Source organism: Phaenicophaeus curvirostris, chromosome 2 (genome assembly GCF_032191515.1).
Source record: "Phaenicophaeus curvirostris isolate KB17595 chromosome 2, BPBGC_Pcur_1.0, whole genome shotgun sequence".
In the NCBI taxonomy this organism is placed as follows: Eukaryota; Metazoa; Chordata; class Aves; order Cuculiformes; family Cuculidae; genus Phaenicophaeus; species Phaenicophaeus curvirostris.
Genome location: NC_091393.1, coordinates 110,106,967 through 110,123,138, shown reverse-complemented (window position 1 = coordinate 110,123,138; position 16,172 = coordinate 110,106,967). Strand labels below are relative to the sequence as shown.

At 49.7% G+C, this 16,172-nt stretch overlaps 1 protein-coding gene across 2 annotated transcripts in view; it reads right to left on the bottom strand.

Moving 5' to 3' along the window:
• The window catches only part of FBXO11 (F-box protein 11), a 64,920-nt gene extending 58,986 nt beyond the window's left edge, over positions 1–5,934 (bottom strand). The window contains exon 1 of one of the 2 annotated variants that reach the window (XM_069850427.1): positions 5,749–5,934. In XM_069850427.1, the coding sequence (XP_069706528.1) occupies positions 5,749–5,854 (106 nt within the window). In that variant the 5' untranslated portion in view covers positions 5,855–5,934. The remainder of the gene's footprint in view (positions 1–5,748) is intronic. The other variant, XM_069850426.1, reaches the window with a different exon arrangement.
• Between the last annotated feature and the right edge of the window lie 10,238 nt (positions 5,935–16,172).

Sequence of the window (16,172 nt, the reverse complement as noted above, 5' to 3'; positions counted from 1 at the left end):
CTTACAAAATTCAAGCTTTGTGAGCAAGAAACCCACCAGAGCTTGGTTTGTACATGTTTGTTTCTCACGCAGTCTATCCTGCTCCTCCTCCTGCCTCAACCCCTCATGTCCCCTGCACAGACGGATGACTAATTCCATTACCTTGTACCCTGACAGGCCAGCTGGTTGCTGCCTCTTGGCATGGGTAGAGAGGGTGAGTTATAAATGTCTCTCCCTCATTGTCTTCTTCCTCTGCCCAGTCAATCATTTCCACACAGCTAAAGAACTTCACACCCCTTTGTCAAACCTAGTTGAAACAAGCTAAGTTCAGAAGCTGTAGTGACAGATAGACTGTATGGGCTTCCAAGTCTTGTTTTCTTTGGAAAAGAGACTATGAGGAGGGAGGGAAGCAAACTTTCAAGGCAGGTTTGCAGGCTGGATGTATTAAATTGCCCAAACTCCAACAGTATTGACCCAGCTTAACTCGCAGGTGCCACAGTCTTACCACGCCCACAAACATTCCATGTTATCCCTTCCCTCCTACCAGCCCTCATGCCAGAAATCAACCTGGGGTTAAAAAACAAAGCAGTTGGCATCTGGTGCAGCAGCGTGGGAACCAGCCTGCTGCTTCATCACAAGGACACTGATCCACATAAAAGGCACGCACAGGGCTGGGGCAGACACCACTGCCATGGCACTGCAAATTGAGAACTCAACGGCACATGGGACCCAGGCCTAAAAGCACTGGACACATGGCTCAGTCCTCAGTAGCACCACATCCTGCAATGAGGTAGTGGTATGAAGAAGCACATAAGAACTAGTGTAGTTATTCTTTTGAGAAAAGCAGACACAGGGAAAAAAAGTCTGATGAGACAACTCTGAGGTTGACAATTTTAGCTGCATTCTGGACAAGAGCTTGGTTTTATATAAAAATAAGTGCCTTCTTTCTAAAACCATATCTAAGCCCATACCTTCAAGTTGTAAAAAAAAAAAAAAAAAAAAAAAAAAGCACTGTAAGCAAACACAGGAACATTTAAACATCCCCCAGTCCAGATTTCTCCTTTTTTCCTAAAGAAAATGAAAGGTCTCAACCATTCTGTATCCTTCACGTAGAATTCCAAAACCTCAGAGTAAACCACTGGTATCCCCACTGGTGACTGGAGAGACCAGGAGGGAAGAAGGAGGTAGAACAGAAACGGCACAGAGCAGCCAGAGTGGCTCATTTAGATGGAAGAAGATGCGAACAGAAGAATGTAAGGCAAAACATCTTGGGAAGTATATTCTGGTGACATCTTATCCCTGCTGCACAACACAGTGGGTCTAGGGGAGAGGAATTCTTTATCTGCAATCATTTACACTCCCCCTTCTCCACTGATCAGAATCCAGCTAACAATTTTTAATCAATATATAATACAGACACCATAATCCTACGTCGATTTGATCTACTTGTACTACACGTGTAAAATATATATTTAAGTAAGGATCACTTCACAGTATAAAACGCATCTTTGTGTGACTTTTAAGGCCTTACAAGGATCCTTGGTGGAGGATTTTTATAAACTCTTTTTCTCCCAGTAATCTATTTATTAATAACAGGAGTCACAACTGGGTTTTTCCCAGTTCTGAAAACATATCAGCTGCAACAGAGTTGCAAACGCTGTCTACTTACACAGCATTCAGTAACAAATAAAGCTCCAGACCACATAAACTTTTCACTACACAATCTACCAGAATGGTATGAAACAAGAAGTTCCAAAGATTAACCATGTGCTCCCTTATCAACTCAGTTCCGTGACATTGTACTTACAGGTACTGTGCTGTAGTAAGAATGCAAAAAGGAATTAATATTAACAAGGAGTAATATCCATTTAATCACAGCTGTATTCTAATAACAGTATTTTTTTAACAAATTTAAATCTAATAGAAACTCTTTCTTAATAATTCACATTGGTGCTTTTGTGCAGCTTTTTTTAGGATGATCCACATGGCCTGAGAATAAAGGTGACAAAAGTCACCACTGCCTTGTGTGGCACAGTCTAACCCTAGAACACTGCCTTTTAATATAGTAGCATTATTCAACACCCTTTGCAGAAACAGGAAAGTCAAGGGTAAAGCTGGCAGTGGCTTCCAGGGATTGTGGGTCAGACCCTGTGAGTGCCAAGAGAGGAATGGGAGCTGCACCAGACCCTCCAAAGGCAGATGTGACATCACCAGCCCCTCGCGCTCCTGGTACATTTTTGGGCAAGTCAGGCCTCATACAACTGACCTTCAAAAATGCAAGGGAAGAGCTTGCAATAATCCATACTGAGCAGCAATTCCAGCTAAATGTGGAACTCAATGTTGTTACAGTTTTATCACCTCTGAGTGGTAAACAGCAATGGACAATGAAAAAAACAAAACAAAAAACTGAGGTGAATGCAGAGTTCCACAAAACGTCATAAGATTATAAACCAATTGCAGCCTCAGATTTTAACAGAAAAAGTTTCTGTGTCTTTAGCAAATTAATAACAACTGAACAACCTGAGCCAGGCAGACCAATGCAAAACTGAATAATCACAGCATTTCATCCATAAGCACACCTCTCCAAAAGCATTGCAGAAGGTAGATTTTCATCTGTTTGAAAGAAAAAGTAAACTGTGGGGTTGAAAAAATTCCATGTTCTGTATACGGAACATGGATGATGACAATCCTCAGTGCGCGTCACTGAGAGAAGGAAGATTTTTTCCTTGTTTTTTCTGGTTGTTGTTGTTTTTTTTAATGTCAGTGCACCAGAGAAGTCATTTTAATTATGCAATTACTGAAGATTTTGGGAGGTTTAAACAAGCCCCATAATTGGGCATAAGACATCACATCCTCTGGTTATATACACAGCGATCTGGTCTGGGTAACATTCCTCACTCTGACCAATGTGTGCAAGGGGGGGAGCGGAGGAAGGAAGGGGAGGGAGGAGAGGCGCATGGAGAATTAAAAATACTTCCTCAGATGTAATTTGCTTTACTCCATTTGCTTAAACTGTTCGGATGGCATAAAATGCACTGAAATATGTATCGCAATGCATCTCCGCAGTTGGAATACCTCATTCCGGTGCGATATCCTAGATACTCAAACAAAAGATGTTCGGGTGACAATGAAGGGGGGTGGTATTATTTTTAAAAGACATTTGTACATTTCACACCGCACCACAGTTCAGTCTCCTTGATCATGCCAGAGTTTGTGACAGCATGAAAAACCAAACCAAATCCACTCGGTAAGCGATGCAAAATGTCTCCTCGCTCCCACCCCCCCCCTCACCTCCTCACAGCCCAGCCCCGTGGGGTGGGGAGCGGGCACATTGCCCCCGCAGCCATCACTGGGGCCCGGAGTGGCGGGGAGCTGTCACATTGGCCCCCCCCAAACCTTCCTGGGGTCCCTCAGGGGCCAGAGTCCCCCATGTCTCCCCTCCTCACAGCCCAGTCCCACGCACGGGGAACGGGCACATTACCCCTGCAGCCATCACTGGGCCCGGGGGGGTGAGGGCTGCCACACTGCCCACCCCCCCGTAGGACCCCCTGACATCCCAAGGCTTCCTCAGGGGCTGGACACCCCCTCACCACCTAGCCTGGGCCCACCCCCGACTTCTCACAGCCCAACCCTGCACAGGAAGGACCAGCCATGGCTGGGGAGGGCTGCCACATCGTGTACCGCCCCCCCCCCCCCACCTCCTTCAAGGGCCAGAAGCCCTCTTGTCTCCTCACAGCCCAGCCTGGACCCCCCTCACCTCCTCACAGCCCAGCCCAGCACATGGGGAGTGGGCACATCATGCCTGCAGCCATGACGGGGGCTGGGGAGGGGCTGCCCCATCGCCACCCCTCGGCCCCATAAGTCCCCTTGGGGTCTCTCAGGGGACAGATCCCCCTCCTCTCCCATCCCCTTATCACAGCCCTGCCCTGCAGCTCCTCGACTAGGGCTGGGGGAGCCTGCCACACTGCCCCCACCCCCGGGGTCTCTCAAGGACCAGAACCCCCCTTGCCTGCTCACAGCCCAGTCCTGCACACTGGGGAGGGGACACACTGTCCCTGCAGCCAACCCTGGGGGTGGGGGACTGCGCCATCACCCCCTCCCCCAAACCTCCTTGCCCTCCCCGGGGTCTCTCAGGGACAGAAACCCCCCCTCCCCTCCTTGCACCCCAGCCCTGCACATCAGGGAGCAGGCACACCGGCCCCGTAGCCACCCCTGAGACTGATGGGGGGGCTGCCCCATCGCCCCCTCCCCCAAATCCCCTCACCCTTCCTGGGGTCTTTAAGGGCAGAACCTCCCCTTCCCTCCTCACACCCCAGCCCTGCACGCAGGAAGAATTGCTCCTACAGCCATGGCTGGGGGAGGATGGTACCACATTGCCCACCCCCGGCTCCCTGGAGTCTCTCAAGGGCCAGAACCACCCTTGCCCAACCTGGATACCCCTCCCCTGCTCGCCCCCGGCCTGGACACCCCCCCCCCGCTCAGCCACAGCCCCGCACACGGGGAGCCACGGCTGAGGGTGGGGGGCTGCCCCACCGCCCCCCTGCCCGCTCAGAGCCCAGACCCCCGTCAGACAATGGTCTCCCCCCATTCGCTCCGCATTCCCGGCGCGCCGGGCAGGGGGGCTGGTGTGGCCGAGGTGGATAAATGGCCGCCGGGCGCTGTAACCCAAGCCCCAACTGCGCAGCAAACGCCCTCAGCGGCCCCGGGCAGCACCGCGGCGCGGGGGGGGGGGCGGCAGGACAGCCCCCCGGGCCCGCTCTGCCCCCGCGGGGGCCCGGGCACCGGCTCCCCCCGGAGGAAGCGGCTCGGCTCCCCCGGTTGGACGGGGTTTGCCGCGGGGCTTCGCCCCCGTTCCGTCCCCATCGGATCCCGCCCCGTTGCCCCCCACCCCCCCGCTTCCCGGTTCCCCCGGGAAAAGGCGGCTCAGCCCCCACACTGGACGAAGTTTGGGGGGGGGGGGGGTGGGGGGGTGGGTGTCAGCCCCACTGGACGGCACCGGGGGGGGAAGTCTTCACACCCACTGGGCACAACTGGGGGGGGGAATCACCCCCTTTTAGACGGAGGTTGAGGGGGTGGACGAGGTTGAGGGGGTTGGAGGAGTCTGGGGGGGGCTGTTTGCCCCCGTTGGATAGGGCTTGGGGAGGGGAATTTCGTCCCCGATGGAAGGGTTTTAGTATGAGAGGGAGGTGCGGACTTTCCTCCATGATGCAGGGGGTTAAGGGGGGGGGGAATTCGTCCCTGATGGACAGGGGCTGGGGGGGAAATTTCGTTCCCCAGTGCCAGGGTTTAAAGGGGGGAGGGAAATTTCGTCTCCAATGGACAGGGCTTGGGGTGGAATTTCGACCCCGACTGCTGGGCTTGGGGGAATTTCGTCCCCAATGGACAAGGTAGGGGAAGAGAGAGAAGATGAATTTCGTCCCCGATTATCGTGGTTGAAGCGGGGGGGGGGGGGTAGGAATTCCGTTCTTAGTGGACAAGGTTTGGGAAGGACGAACATAGATTTCATCCTCAACAGACAAGGTAAGGGGTAGAATTTCGTCCCCGATGAACGGGGTTCGGGGGAGTTGGAGGGGACGGAGCTGGGGCGGAGGGTGGACGAGGCTGGGAGGCTTGGAGGAGGCTGGAGGGGGGGGTTCGCCCCCGGTGGACGGAGCCGGGCGGAGCGGGGGGGGGCGGCGCTGGCGGGGGTTTGTTCCCCCCCGCAGGGCCCCGAGCCGGGCAGAGCCCCAGCCAAACAAAGCCGTGCCGGTGCCCGATGGCGCCCCTTACCCCGGTCCCCGGCGGCGTTGTTGTTGTTCCTCTCCTGCTGCTGCTGCACCGGGCGCGGCCTGGACACTCGCCTGGGTCTCCTGTTGGCGGCTCGGACCGAGTTCATTTGCCGGCTCGGTGTGGGTGGCGGGAGGGGAGGAGGAGGAGGAGGGAAGGGGGGGGGAAATCCTTCGGCACCCGGTGCCTCGGCGAGGGGAAGGAGGGAGCGCCGGGGCGGCCGCCTCGCAGCAGCGGGGAAGGAGGAGGAGGAGGAGCTGGGGGAGGGGGGGGGGGGGTGTCTCCAGGCGCCGGGCTCTCGAGAAACAGAGGCGCCGCCGGGCTCTCCCGAAGCGCTGGCTGCTAGGGGGACGCTGGCGCCGCGGGTCCCCTCCGCGGCCCCCCCAGAAAGAGCCCCCGTCGCGCGTCTCTCCGAGGAGCGCCGGTCTCAAGCCCGCGGCTGCTCCGTGGCAGGAGGAGCCATTGACACTGCCAGGGGGACGCGCGCGCGCACGCACGCTCTGGCGCGGGGGCCGCCGCGCCGCGGCCAATCGCCGCCGCCCACACAGCCGCGCCGCCGCCGCGCGCCCAATCGCAGCCGCGCTTCTATGGCGCGCGGGGTGGGGCGGCGAGCGGGGGATAAAGGAGGGGCGGGCGGGGAGGGGGGCGGCAATGGCGGCGCCGGGGGGGGACGGGAATGGCGGGCGGGGGGGAAGAGAGAGCGAGCGAGAGAAGGGGCTGCGCAGCGCCGCCCCGGCATCGGCGGCACTGCCGGAGGGGGAGGCGATGTGAGGGCAGCTTGGGGCCTCCGGGGAGAGGGAGGAGGTGAGGGGGAGCGGAGAGAGGAAGGAGAGAGAGAGGGAAGGGGAGGGAGGAGGTGAGGGAGGAAGAGGAAGGAGAGGGAGAGCAGAGGGAGGAAGGGAGGAGGGAGAGGGGAGGAGGGAGAGGGGAGGGAGGGGGAGGAGGGAGAGGGGAGGGAAGGTGGAGAGAGAAGGGAGGAGGAGGGAGAGAGGAGGGAAAGGTGGAGAAGGGAGGAGGAGGGAGAGAGGAGGGAAAGGTGGAGAGGGAAGGGAGGAGGAGGGAGGGAGAAAAGAGCACGAGGAAGAGAGGGAGTGGTGAGTGTGAAGGGCCAAGAGCATGAAGGGCCCGTATGTGACAGGGGAAGAGGGAGGGGGGGTAAAGGTCAAGTGCTGTGGTAACCCTGTCTCAGGTGGAGTTCCACCTTCCTGGGGTTTCCATGCACCAGCTGTTCGTTTCCTGGCTGGTTGTTAACAATTCATCCAGCCAGGACAGGTTCCCTGGTCACTGTACGCATTCAGTTTGTTACCTTTAGCCAGCACACAGAATCATAGAATGGTTTGAGTTGGAAGGGACTTAAAGATCATCCAGTTCCAACACCTTTGCCATGGGCAGGGGCACCTCCCACCAGACCTGGCTTCTCAAGCTGCCCAACAATGTGCTATTTATTTAACTTGGGCTGGCAGTTTAGATGGTGTATAAGGCTCCTGCTCCATTTGTTGTGTTGGTGGTCTGAGAGCAGGGAGGAGGAAAAAAAAAAAAAATTGAAGTTGTGATATTCTTCATTTTCAGGCATTCTTGCAGGATCCAAGCAGTCAGGAAGAGCCCTTTTTGTGCAGGGGTGCTCAGGGGTCTGCTTCAGGTGGGTTTGTGTATAGTCTGACTTAAACTAAACACCAGGATTCTGTGGATCTAGGGCCTATGCCTGTGCTGGAAAAGCAAAAGTGTGTTTTCTGGTACAGAGTGAGGCGCTGGTGCAGGTTGCCCAGAGAAGCTGTGGCTGCTCCATCTCTGGAGGTGTTCAGGGCCGGGTTGGATGGGTTGGGGCTTTGAGCAACTTGATCCAATGGGAAATGTCCTTGCCCATGGCAGAGGGATTGGAACTGCATGGGCTTTGAGGTCCCTTCCAACCCAAACATTCTATGATTCTTTATTATTCTATGAAATTGTTGTAATTAAAAACACCTTAGGCAGGAGCACGTTCAAAGCTCATAAATGATGGTATAATAAAACTTTAGGAAATGACAGGTTTGAAAAAAAAAAAAAGCTTTAAAAACATTTATACTTGTGCCTCTAAAGTAAATGACAGTGAAATTGTACTATTAAGTTCATATCAGACCAGGAATAAATGTATAAGGATCTTACGGTAGCTGTTAAGGAGCGTTTCTTAGACATAGCGTGTTGTTGCCATGAGTAATGACTGGAGAACCAGTGGAGGATTGTTTTCCACAAGAAGAATAATTTTTGCCACCTTCCCTAACAGCAGCGGAAGAGATAATAAAGTTAAGCTCTTGTAAAAATAACATCACAGGGAAAGAGAATAAATATCAGTTTCTGTCACAACAATTACCAAGCTGGTGTACTAAACATTCAGTAGAGCTACAGGTTTATCTGTATGTATCATAACAATATTCTTTCTTCTGATAGCAGCATTGTGAAACTGGGCTTTAACTTTTGAACGGGAGGAATGACCATGCAGAACTCTCTGTGACATGGTTAAGGATTTTCACATCATTAAAAACCTAGTATCTTTAAAACATAGTATTTTGATAGCTTAACTGCATCTCTGTTCAACTGTCCTGGTCACACTCCTTTCACCAAGATGCAGGAAACGAATTCTCAGTGTCACAAGGTTACCTGAAACTGCTCGATGTTGGTGTATTCCAAACTTTTAGTACTCTGTCTAAAACCTGTTCAAGGGTCAAGATGGCATGACAAGCCCATTTCCACCTGAATATAAGAATCTAAAGCTTCTGATGTTAGAATAAAAATTTATTGGAAACTTGAATCAGAGCAGGCTTTAGGCTTCCTTAAAATATCTTGAAGTTGAACTGATTTGAAACCAAATAATGTCTTGGCCTAAAAAAAAGGTGTTCTTTGTAATTGGCTTCTTAAGGTGGTAACTCATGTTAGGAACATGATAGCGGGAGTCTCCAAAAATTTACTGGAAATGGGAAAAGCGTGAGTCTCTGTATAAGCAGGTCCAATACGCAGCCAAAATACATTGAGGGCAACCTGTTATGCAGATGTTTATAAAAAATGCTCTGAGTTGATATGACAAGAACCTCAAAAGCTGAGAGAGACAAACTTGATGAAGTTACTGAATAAATCACTGGTGCAAAAAAAGTGATGCCTGTAAGCATTCACTGGTAGCTTACAAGGTACAGAATAGGGAAACGGGTACAGTGCTCTTGTCTAATATTCTTGGCTACACTTTAAAAGGTCAGGCATTAGAAAACCTGAAAACTCACCAAGACAGTTTTGACTTGAACTCCGTGTCTCTTCTTGTAACAAAATCAAATCTGTCTCCTCTGATTTGCAACGACTGCGACCTGGTCATCATTTCAGTTTAAGTCAATCCTTACTTATGCTTAGCCATCCCATGCCTCTGTTGCTGCTGTGTACCCTCCGAGAGGAAAAAACACTGTTCTGTGATGAAAATTATAGTCCTAGCTACTATTAAGGCTTCACTGTACTGACCACTGTGGAGATGTTTTGAGCCATCCTGTATGATCTGCTAATAAACCATTCCTGAATGCAGGTGCTATTTATACTGGCAAGATAATTTTGCCTTTGTCAAGAGAGTTTTTCTTTATTTAAATTGGGAAGAGAGGGAGTGTAAAGTGGAACTAAACTATACTGTGATTTTTTTGCATAATTGTCTACAATTTAAATGCTTGCTGTGCTAGTTATGTTGGCCACAAATCACCTTTTGGTGACCCATGAACAGCTTCATTATGAACAGAAAGGTGTAAGACCTGGGTGAAGAGTTTACTTAGAGCACTTACAGAGCAAGCAGTTTGAGCAGTGTTGTCAAGTGCTGGCTTGTTATATCAAACACTGTGTTTGAAATGCATATGTGTTTAAACAATAATGATATTTGCTTCTCTGTAAGTACGTGAAGACTTGGCTGCTGCTTTGAAAAGATCACCTTCCTGCATGGCGGAAGGGATGCTGTAGAGTGCTCAGCAGTAATCATAGAATCATACAGTGGTTTGTGTTGAAAGGGGCATTAAAGCCCATCCAGTTCCACCCTCTCTGCAACGGGCAGGGATACCTCCCACTGGTTCAGGTCGCCCAAAGCCTCATGCAGCCTGGCCTTGAACACCTCCAGGGATGGGGCAGCCACAGCTTCCCTGGGCAACCTGTGCCCATCTCTCACCACCGCCATTATAAAGAATTTCTTCCTGATGTCTAATCTAAATCTTCCTCCTTGGAATTTAAAGCTGTTTCCCTTCATCCTATCCCTGCATTCCCTGATAAAGAGCCCCTCCCAGCTTTACTGTAGCCCTTTTCAGTACTGGAAGGCAGCTCTTAAGGTCTCCCTTGTTGTCCAGGCTGAAGAACCCCAACTTTCTCAACTTGTCCTCATAGCAGAGGTGCTTCAGCCCTCGGATCATCTTTGGGGCTTCCTCCGGACCTGTTCCAACAGTTTCATATCCTTATGTTGGGGATTCCAGAACAGGACACAGGACTCTAGCTGGGGTCTCGTGAGAGAGGAGTAGAGGGGGAGAATCCCCTCCCTTGCCCTGCTGGCCACGCTGCTTTTGGTGCAGCCCAGGGTATGGTTGTCCTGGGCTGTGAGCACACACTGCTGGCTCATGTAGAACTTGTCATCAATCAGCACTCCTTCTCCACAGGGCTGCTCTCAAACGTTGTTCCCTTGGGCTGTATTGAAACCGAATTGCCCTGACCCGGGTGTAGGACCTTGCGCTTGGCCTTGTTGAATTGACCTCGTGAGGTTCACATAGGCCCACTTCTCTGTCTTGTCCAGGTTAGAGCTTTGTAGCTAATGAGACAGCTTCACAGGGAGAAGTAGTGCAAGCTGTAGTGAAGAAAATACTGATACAGGGCTTCCTATTCATGAGGGTGATGTGCAGAGAGGGAAGAGTGAATTTGGTTCAGCTGACTTCTTCTAAAGTGAAGAAGGCAGTTAAAACAATTTGAGGGTCTGATAAGGATCATGGAACATTTAAGTATTCCTACTCTAGAATCTCAGTAGAGAACAGACAAGATATGGAAGATGGTAGGGCCCCAGAATAAGCAGGACTGGGAAATGGGTGTAGGGCAGCATAAACTATTAAGCCGGCAGGGCTGATTCAGAGCAGGGTGATGTGCAGGAATTGCCACAGTTTTGTTCCATTTAGTGCCGACATCCACTTGCAACCCAAAAGCTTTGCTTTGGAGACTGTTAGAAATGCTTTGGATGTGGGACAGATTCATGGGAGTTATAATCCTTTGTTGCCCTGAGGATGTGAGTATTGCTTTAACAGTTGATCAAAACAAGTCCAGGGTAATAGTTTCAACAACCGATGATTTATGGATTACTTCTAAGGGTTCACAAACAATAAGTAAGAACAGACTACAAGTTGGATATCACAGTCTAAAGCTTCATTTAAAACCTGTTCAGGATTTGCGAATTGAGAAGAGTGCTACATCTCTGGCTTGAAATTAAGTGGAAGATGCACAGTGTTCTTGCTGGCTTTTGCTTCCAAACATTGGTGAGAACAAGAAGTATTTTGAGAGCACTGTTGCACTTTGTTACTCAAAACCCACCAAAGAGCCTTTAACTACTGCTCGTGGATTTGAATAAGAAATACAAGGAGTCAGTTTTTATCATGCTTTTCAATCAGTTCAAATGTCTTTGCAAAGAAGCCACATGCCTACCCCTCTCCTTACAGATAAAGTGAAGCAGAAGGGCTGAAATGACTGGCCCAGAGCATTTACAGGCTATTAGCAGGGCCAGTAATAGAACCTCAGGTACAGGAGTCCTTATCAAAGGCTTTCCCCACAGTGTCACATTACTGCTTTCACCAGCATAAGGCTTTTGCCTATTATTTCTAATCATCTCAAAACCTGTTACTGTATCCCTGAACTAAAAATACAGCTCTGAAGGCTTGGGGCTGACCCAGTGCGGGCTGGTGACTTTAAAGTCTTTAAACCTAGAGGGTTGTTTCTTACAAGCTTGGAAGAAGTTAGCCTGTTGGAAATAGCGATATCTAGAACTGGTTGAACCTGCTTGCTCTGCAGCTTGAAAATATTAATGCCAATTTGTTGCGATTCCTGTGATCCTCAGCTCCTCTTAGTTGTGTTTTATATCCCATCTAATGGAGCTAAATCTTCCCACTCTGGCAAAAAAAAAGACTTTTAAATCCACCCTCCATCTACCTGGAATCCATGTCTCCTGAAATGTGGCTTGATGTTGGCTGACCGTAGTGAGTTGCCTTCTGGATGAGTGCCAGTCTGGGATGTTTTCCAGCCTGGTTTCTGCAGGAGGAATGAGGACCTCGGGGTGGGGAGATGTGTGTTGTTTCCTGTAAGCCCACTTGACTGTTGCAACGTGTTTAACGTTAATTTTGACTCTGCCCTAGCAAAAGCTCTCTGGAAGTCTGGATGGTACTTCAGTTCCCATTAGTTTTGTTAATAAAAGTAACTGATGAAACCAGTCCCAGAGGGATGGTGTCTGGCTTTTATAGCATTGATGGCTGTCCTGGTAGCAGTTTCGTAACCAGATCAGAGTATGCACATCACCTGACATCTGGAATTCTTGGGAGTATTTTCAGGGGAGAGGGAAGGTGTTCTGCAGCTCTTTCCATCTGATGGGAAAAGCACCCAGTTTTGTATTGTTGGGTCACTAGCAAGGAGGAAGGCAATGAGGGTCATGTGGGCTGCCGCTGCGGAGCCCTGGGTGCTGCTCTCCAGCAGGGCTGACCCACAGGGACTGACCCACTGCTCCTTGGGAATTTGGAGAAGGCGTGCAGTGAGGCTTAGCGCAGTGCTAGCTTGTGCAGCTTGCTGTGCTGGGAAATGGGCTCAATAGCTACCTGGGTGTCAGTGAAACGTTGAGAAAATATGTTCAGTCTCAGCTATAAACCAGGAGTGAAAGTGGTCCAGAGCTCAGAGTGAAAGGACCAACAGCTTAGATGAGAGAGGAGGCCTGAGTGACGATTTTAAGATAGCACCGGGGCAGAGGTGTCACTGTGCAGCCCAGCCTGCAGTCAAGGACAGACACTGATGTTAAGGAGGGTGACATCCTCAACATAAATGAGGTGGGGGTTGGTCACTTCTCCCTGGTAGCTAATGACAGGACAAGGGGAAATGCCTTCAAGATGCACTAGTGGAGATTTAGGTTGGATATTAGGAGGAGTTCTTTTAGTGAATGGGTTGTCAGTCATTGGAAGAGGCTGCTCAGAGAGGTCGTTGAATTACCATCCCTGGAGGTGTTTTGGAGTAGATGTTGCACTTGGGGACATGACCTAGTGGCGGACTTAGCAGAGCTGGATCAGTGGTTGGACTTGATGATCTTAAAGGTCTTTTCCAACCATTCTGTGATTCTGTGATCCGTTGCTTGGGGAGGTAGAACTGTCTCAACCATTCAGTCTGCACTTCCAGCTCTCCACTGAAGTCCCCCAGCTTGGTCCTCTGGATCACACTGAACTTAGATATTTCAGCCTGAACTGTTACAAAGGTTCTGTGCTAGAATAAATTCAAATACACAGGGTATAAATGACATGACCTGGCCATGATTTTCCTGAATGGTCTGTCTAGGCACCTAATATAATGCTGAGAGTGATAATATTTTGGTGCAGTGGTAGTCATTCATTCGAGGTTTGCTTTCCACTGCTCCATTTCAAACATGCATGTGCAGAGATCAAAACCAACATGGGCTACACCTGATACTTGTTCCTCCTAAGCCTGTGGCTCAGATTTGAGACATTTCCCTACATTTTACTGTTAGTTTCTAGTTTCAGGTTTGTCTTGGGCTTAATTTTTGTCTCTGAGTCTACTTTTGGTTTGCTCATTGCATCAGCAACACATCCATGTTTGGTTCTTAGAGTTGGAGTTTCCCACTGCCAGCTGTGGAAGGTCTGTCTGTGTTGCTTTGAAGAGGACACAGCCCAAACACATCTTTCAACATAACAAATCGAGTCAGGCCACAAAGGAGAGAGGCTTACAAGAAGTACCTCCAGTACCACTAGCTGGAAAAATCAGTCCTTTGATACCAAGAAGGAAGCACCTGCCTCCAACCCTATCAATAAAAAATGGCTTTTCAGGGAAGGTTTTGCTGGTTTGGGAGATAGTTCTCCCCCAAAAGCCTCTATCAGTAGGTTTCTGAGATCCCCATTTTTACAAAACACTCATGCTAGCTGATGCTTATCCAAGACAGGCCTGGAGTGGCAGAAGTGGTTATGGGCACCTTGCTTCATTATGAGGCACTAAATCTTAAATGAGCACCTGAAATCCCAGTCACTGTTTTCAACATGTCAAACTGCTGGCGACGTTGTAGAGCATCCAAATGGGATTCAGTATCTCCATAAACCTCAACAGAGAGGCAGCAGTGAGAGGAGATTCCCCTTTCAGTCCTGGAGAGAAGAGACTGTGTCCGTGGTCTTGCCACTAGCATGTGAATATATGTGGTACAATCACCTTCACTTCAAATCTTTAGCGCTTGGGCCATTATCTGACCGTTTTTCCCTATCTACAACTGATTTTTGTTACCAGTGGGAGCAAGTTCTTCATGCTAAAAACAGAGAGCATGAGGAATATTACTGGTTTTAGCTTTGCTGTCTTGTAGACCAATGCCATATGAAATCCCGTGCTCCAAAATTATTCTGTTTCTACAGAACTTCTTTAAATACAGAAAGGTGGTAAAATTAATTCTATGAACCTACCAACAAACAACCATAAAGGAAAAAGGAGTTGCATGTCATGTGTGTCTTTCCAGTTTGCTGCTCCTCCATGTTGGGCTGCTGGAAGAGAGGAGTCCAGGTCCTTTTTCTCCATCTCTTGGCCTCAGTTGGATCTACCAGTCGTGTCTTATCTGATGAGCAGGGGAAAAGGTCAAGTTATCCTTGTGACTGGTCCATGAAAAATACTTCCCCAGGAAGGGTTTTTGAATGTCTTGAAGAGCATTTTGCAGTTAGGGGCCAAACTGTCTGCCATTAAGAAGCAATTCTGCTTTTCACAGGCATCGTTTTGCTGCTCCAACTCTGGCCCCTGTTCTGTCAATCAGCAGACAGGCAGATCAAGGCGGTAATCGGACTGAAAATTAATCCAGCTGAAAGTGCAGTTCCTTTTCAGGTACATGCACAAGCCTTAGTGCACAGATGTGCTGGGAAAGGATGTCCCTGTGTGGAGAAGGAAGCTGGCCCACAGCTTGGCTTACTGTAATCATGGAAGCATCCCTTCGGCACTTCCCTGGGAGCCACGTTTAGTCAGCTGTGTTGGACTGGAATGCTCTCAGAGGCAGCTGCCTTGCTGTGGGATCTGTGCGGGCTGCTCCTGAAGCACTACATTATGTCCCTTGATTGAGCTAGCCATTTAAGCGGGTGGAAACACATACGTAAGAGATGACCAGCTCGTGATCACAGCGTGAGTGTAGACGTTCAGCGACTTCATGACTCAAAGTGGTTCATTTCCCCTCGTTGCCACGTGGTGGTGATGTTGGTTGTTGCCTTCCAGGAGCTTCGTACTTCCACTGCTGAGGGTATGTGGCGAATCACTTGGCAAGGACTGTCTTGCAGGTCAATTACCTCTGATGACTTTTTCTGGTGCTGCATGGTTTTTCCGGTTATTCACGTGGTGGGGACATTAGTGCTCCTATTTGTACTCCATTTTACATGTAAACTTTCACACACCTTAGCAGGGTCAGCTAATCCACAACAGAAAGTGTTTTGCTCAAGATAGCTTCGGCAAGATGTAGATTTTCAGGGTAGCACAAAGTATCTCTTCCTGAATCCTTGGTCAACTGTCATCCGAGGTTATTCTAGATCCAGGAAGTTTTCCTGCCCCATCTTTCTCTCTGAGTCAAAAGCTTGGTTGTGATCTTTTTGTCTCCCCAGTGACCCCATTCCTTTGGTGAGATCTGTACTCTGTCCTCTCATTCTCAGTGGGTCAGCTCTGCCCTGCTCCGAACACAGTGTTCCTGATGCCCGTTGAAGTGTAGTCTTTCAGCCACTGTCCATCTGGAGACTCCAGAACTGTGAGTAAAGGCTGTTTAGTGTGGAGTATTGATTTGTTTCACTTTTGGGGTGAAAACCTTTGTAATGAGTCTTGAATCTTTATTCACCACTAACTGGCTAATCTGGAGATGGTGGGTGTTGATGCTTGCCAAGGTGAATGGTGGAGCGAGCAACACTGGAAGACTCAAGGATTTCACAGTTAAAGGGATCCCAGTGCTTGCATTGCTTCTGTAGCAGAGAGCATGGTACATGCCCTATGGGAGTGTGTTCCCTGGTCTTGAACAGGCATGTGAATGTAAATACCAAGAGATATGTGGCCTTTTTATTATGCAAAGGCCATAAACCCAGGAATTCACTCAAATTAACTGATAAAGAATGGCTGTTTTGTATGGAAAATGCTCTCCTCTGTCTCACATGCCTATAACTGATGTCTTGAGATCCCATCAGTTTTATGGTGACAAGCAGAGG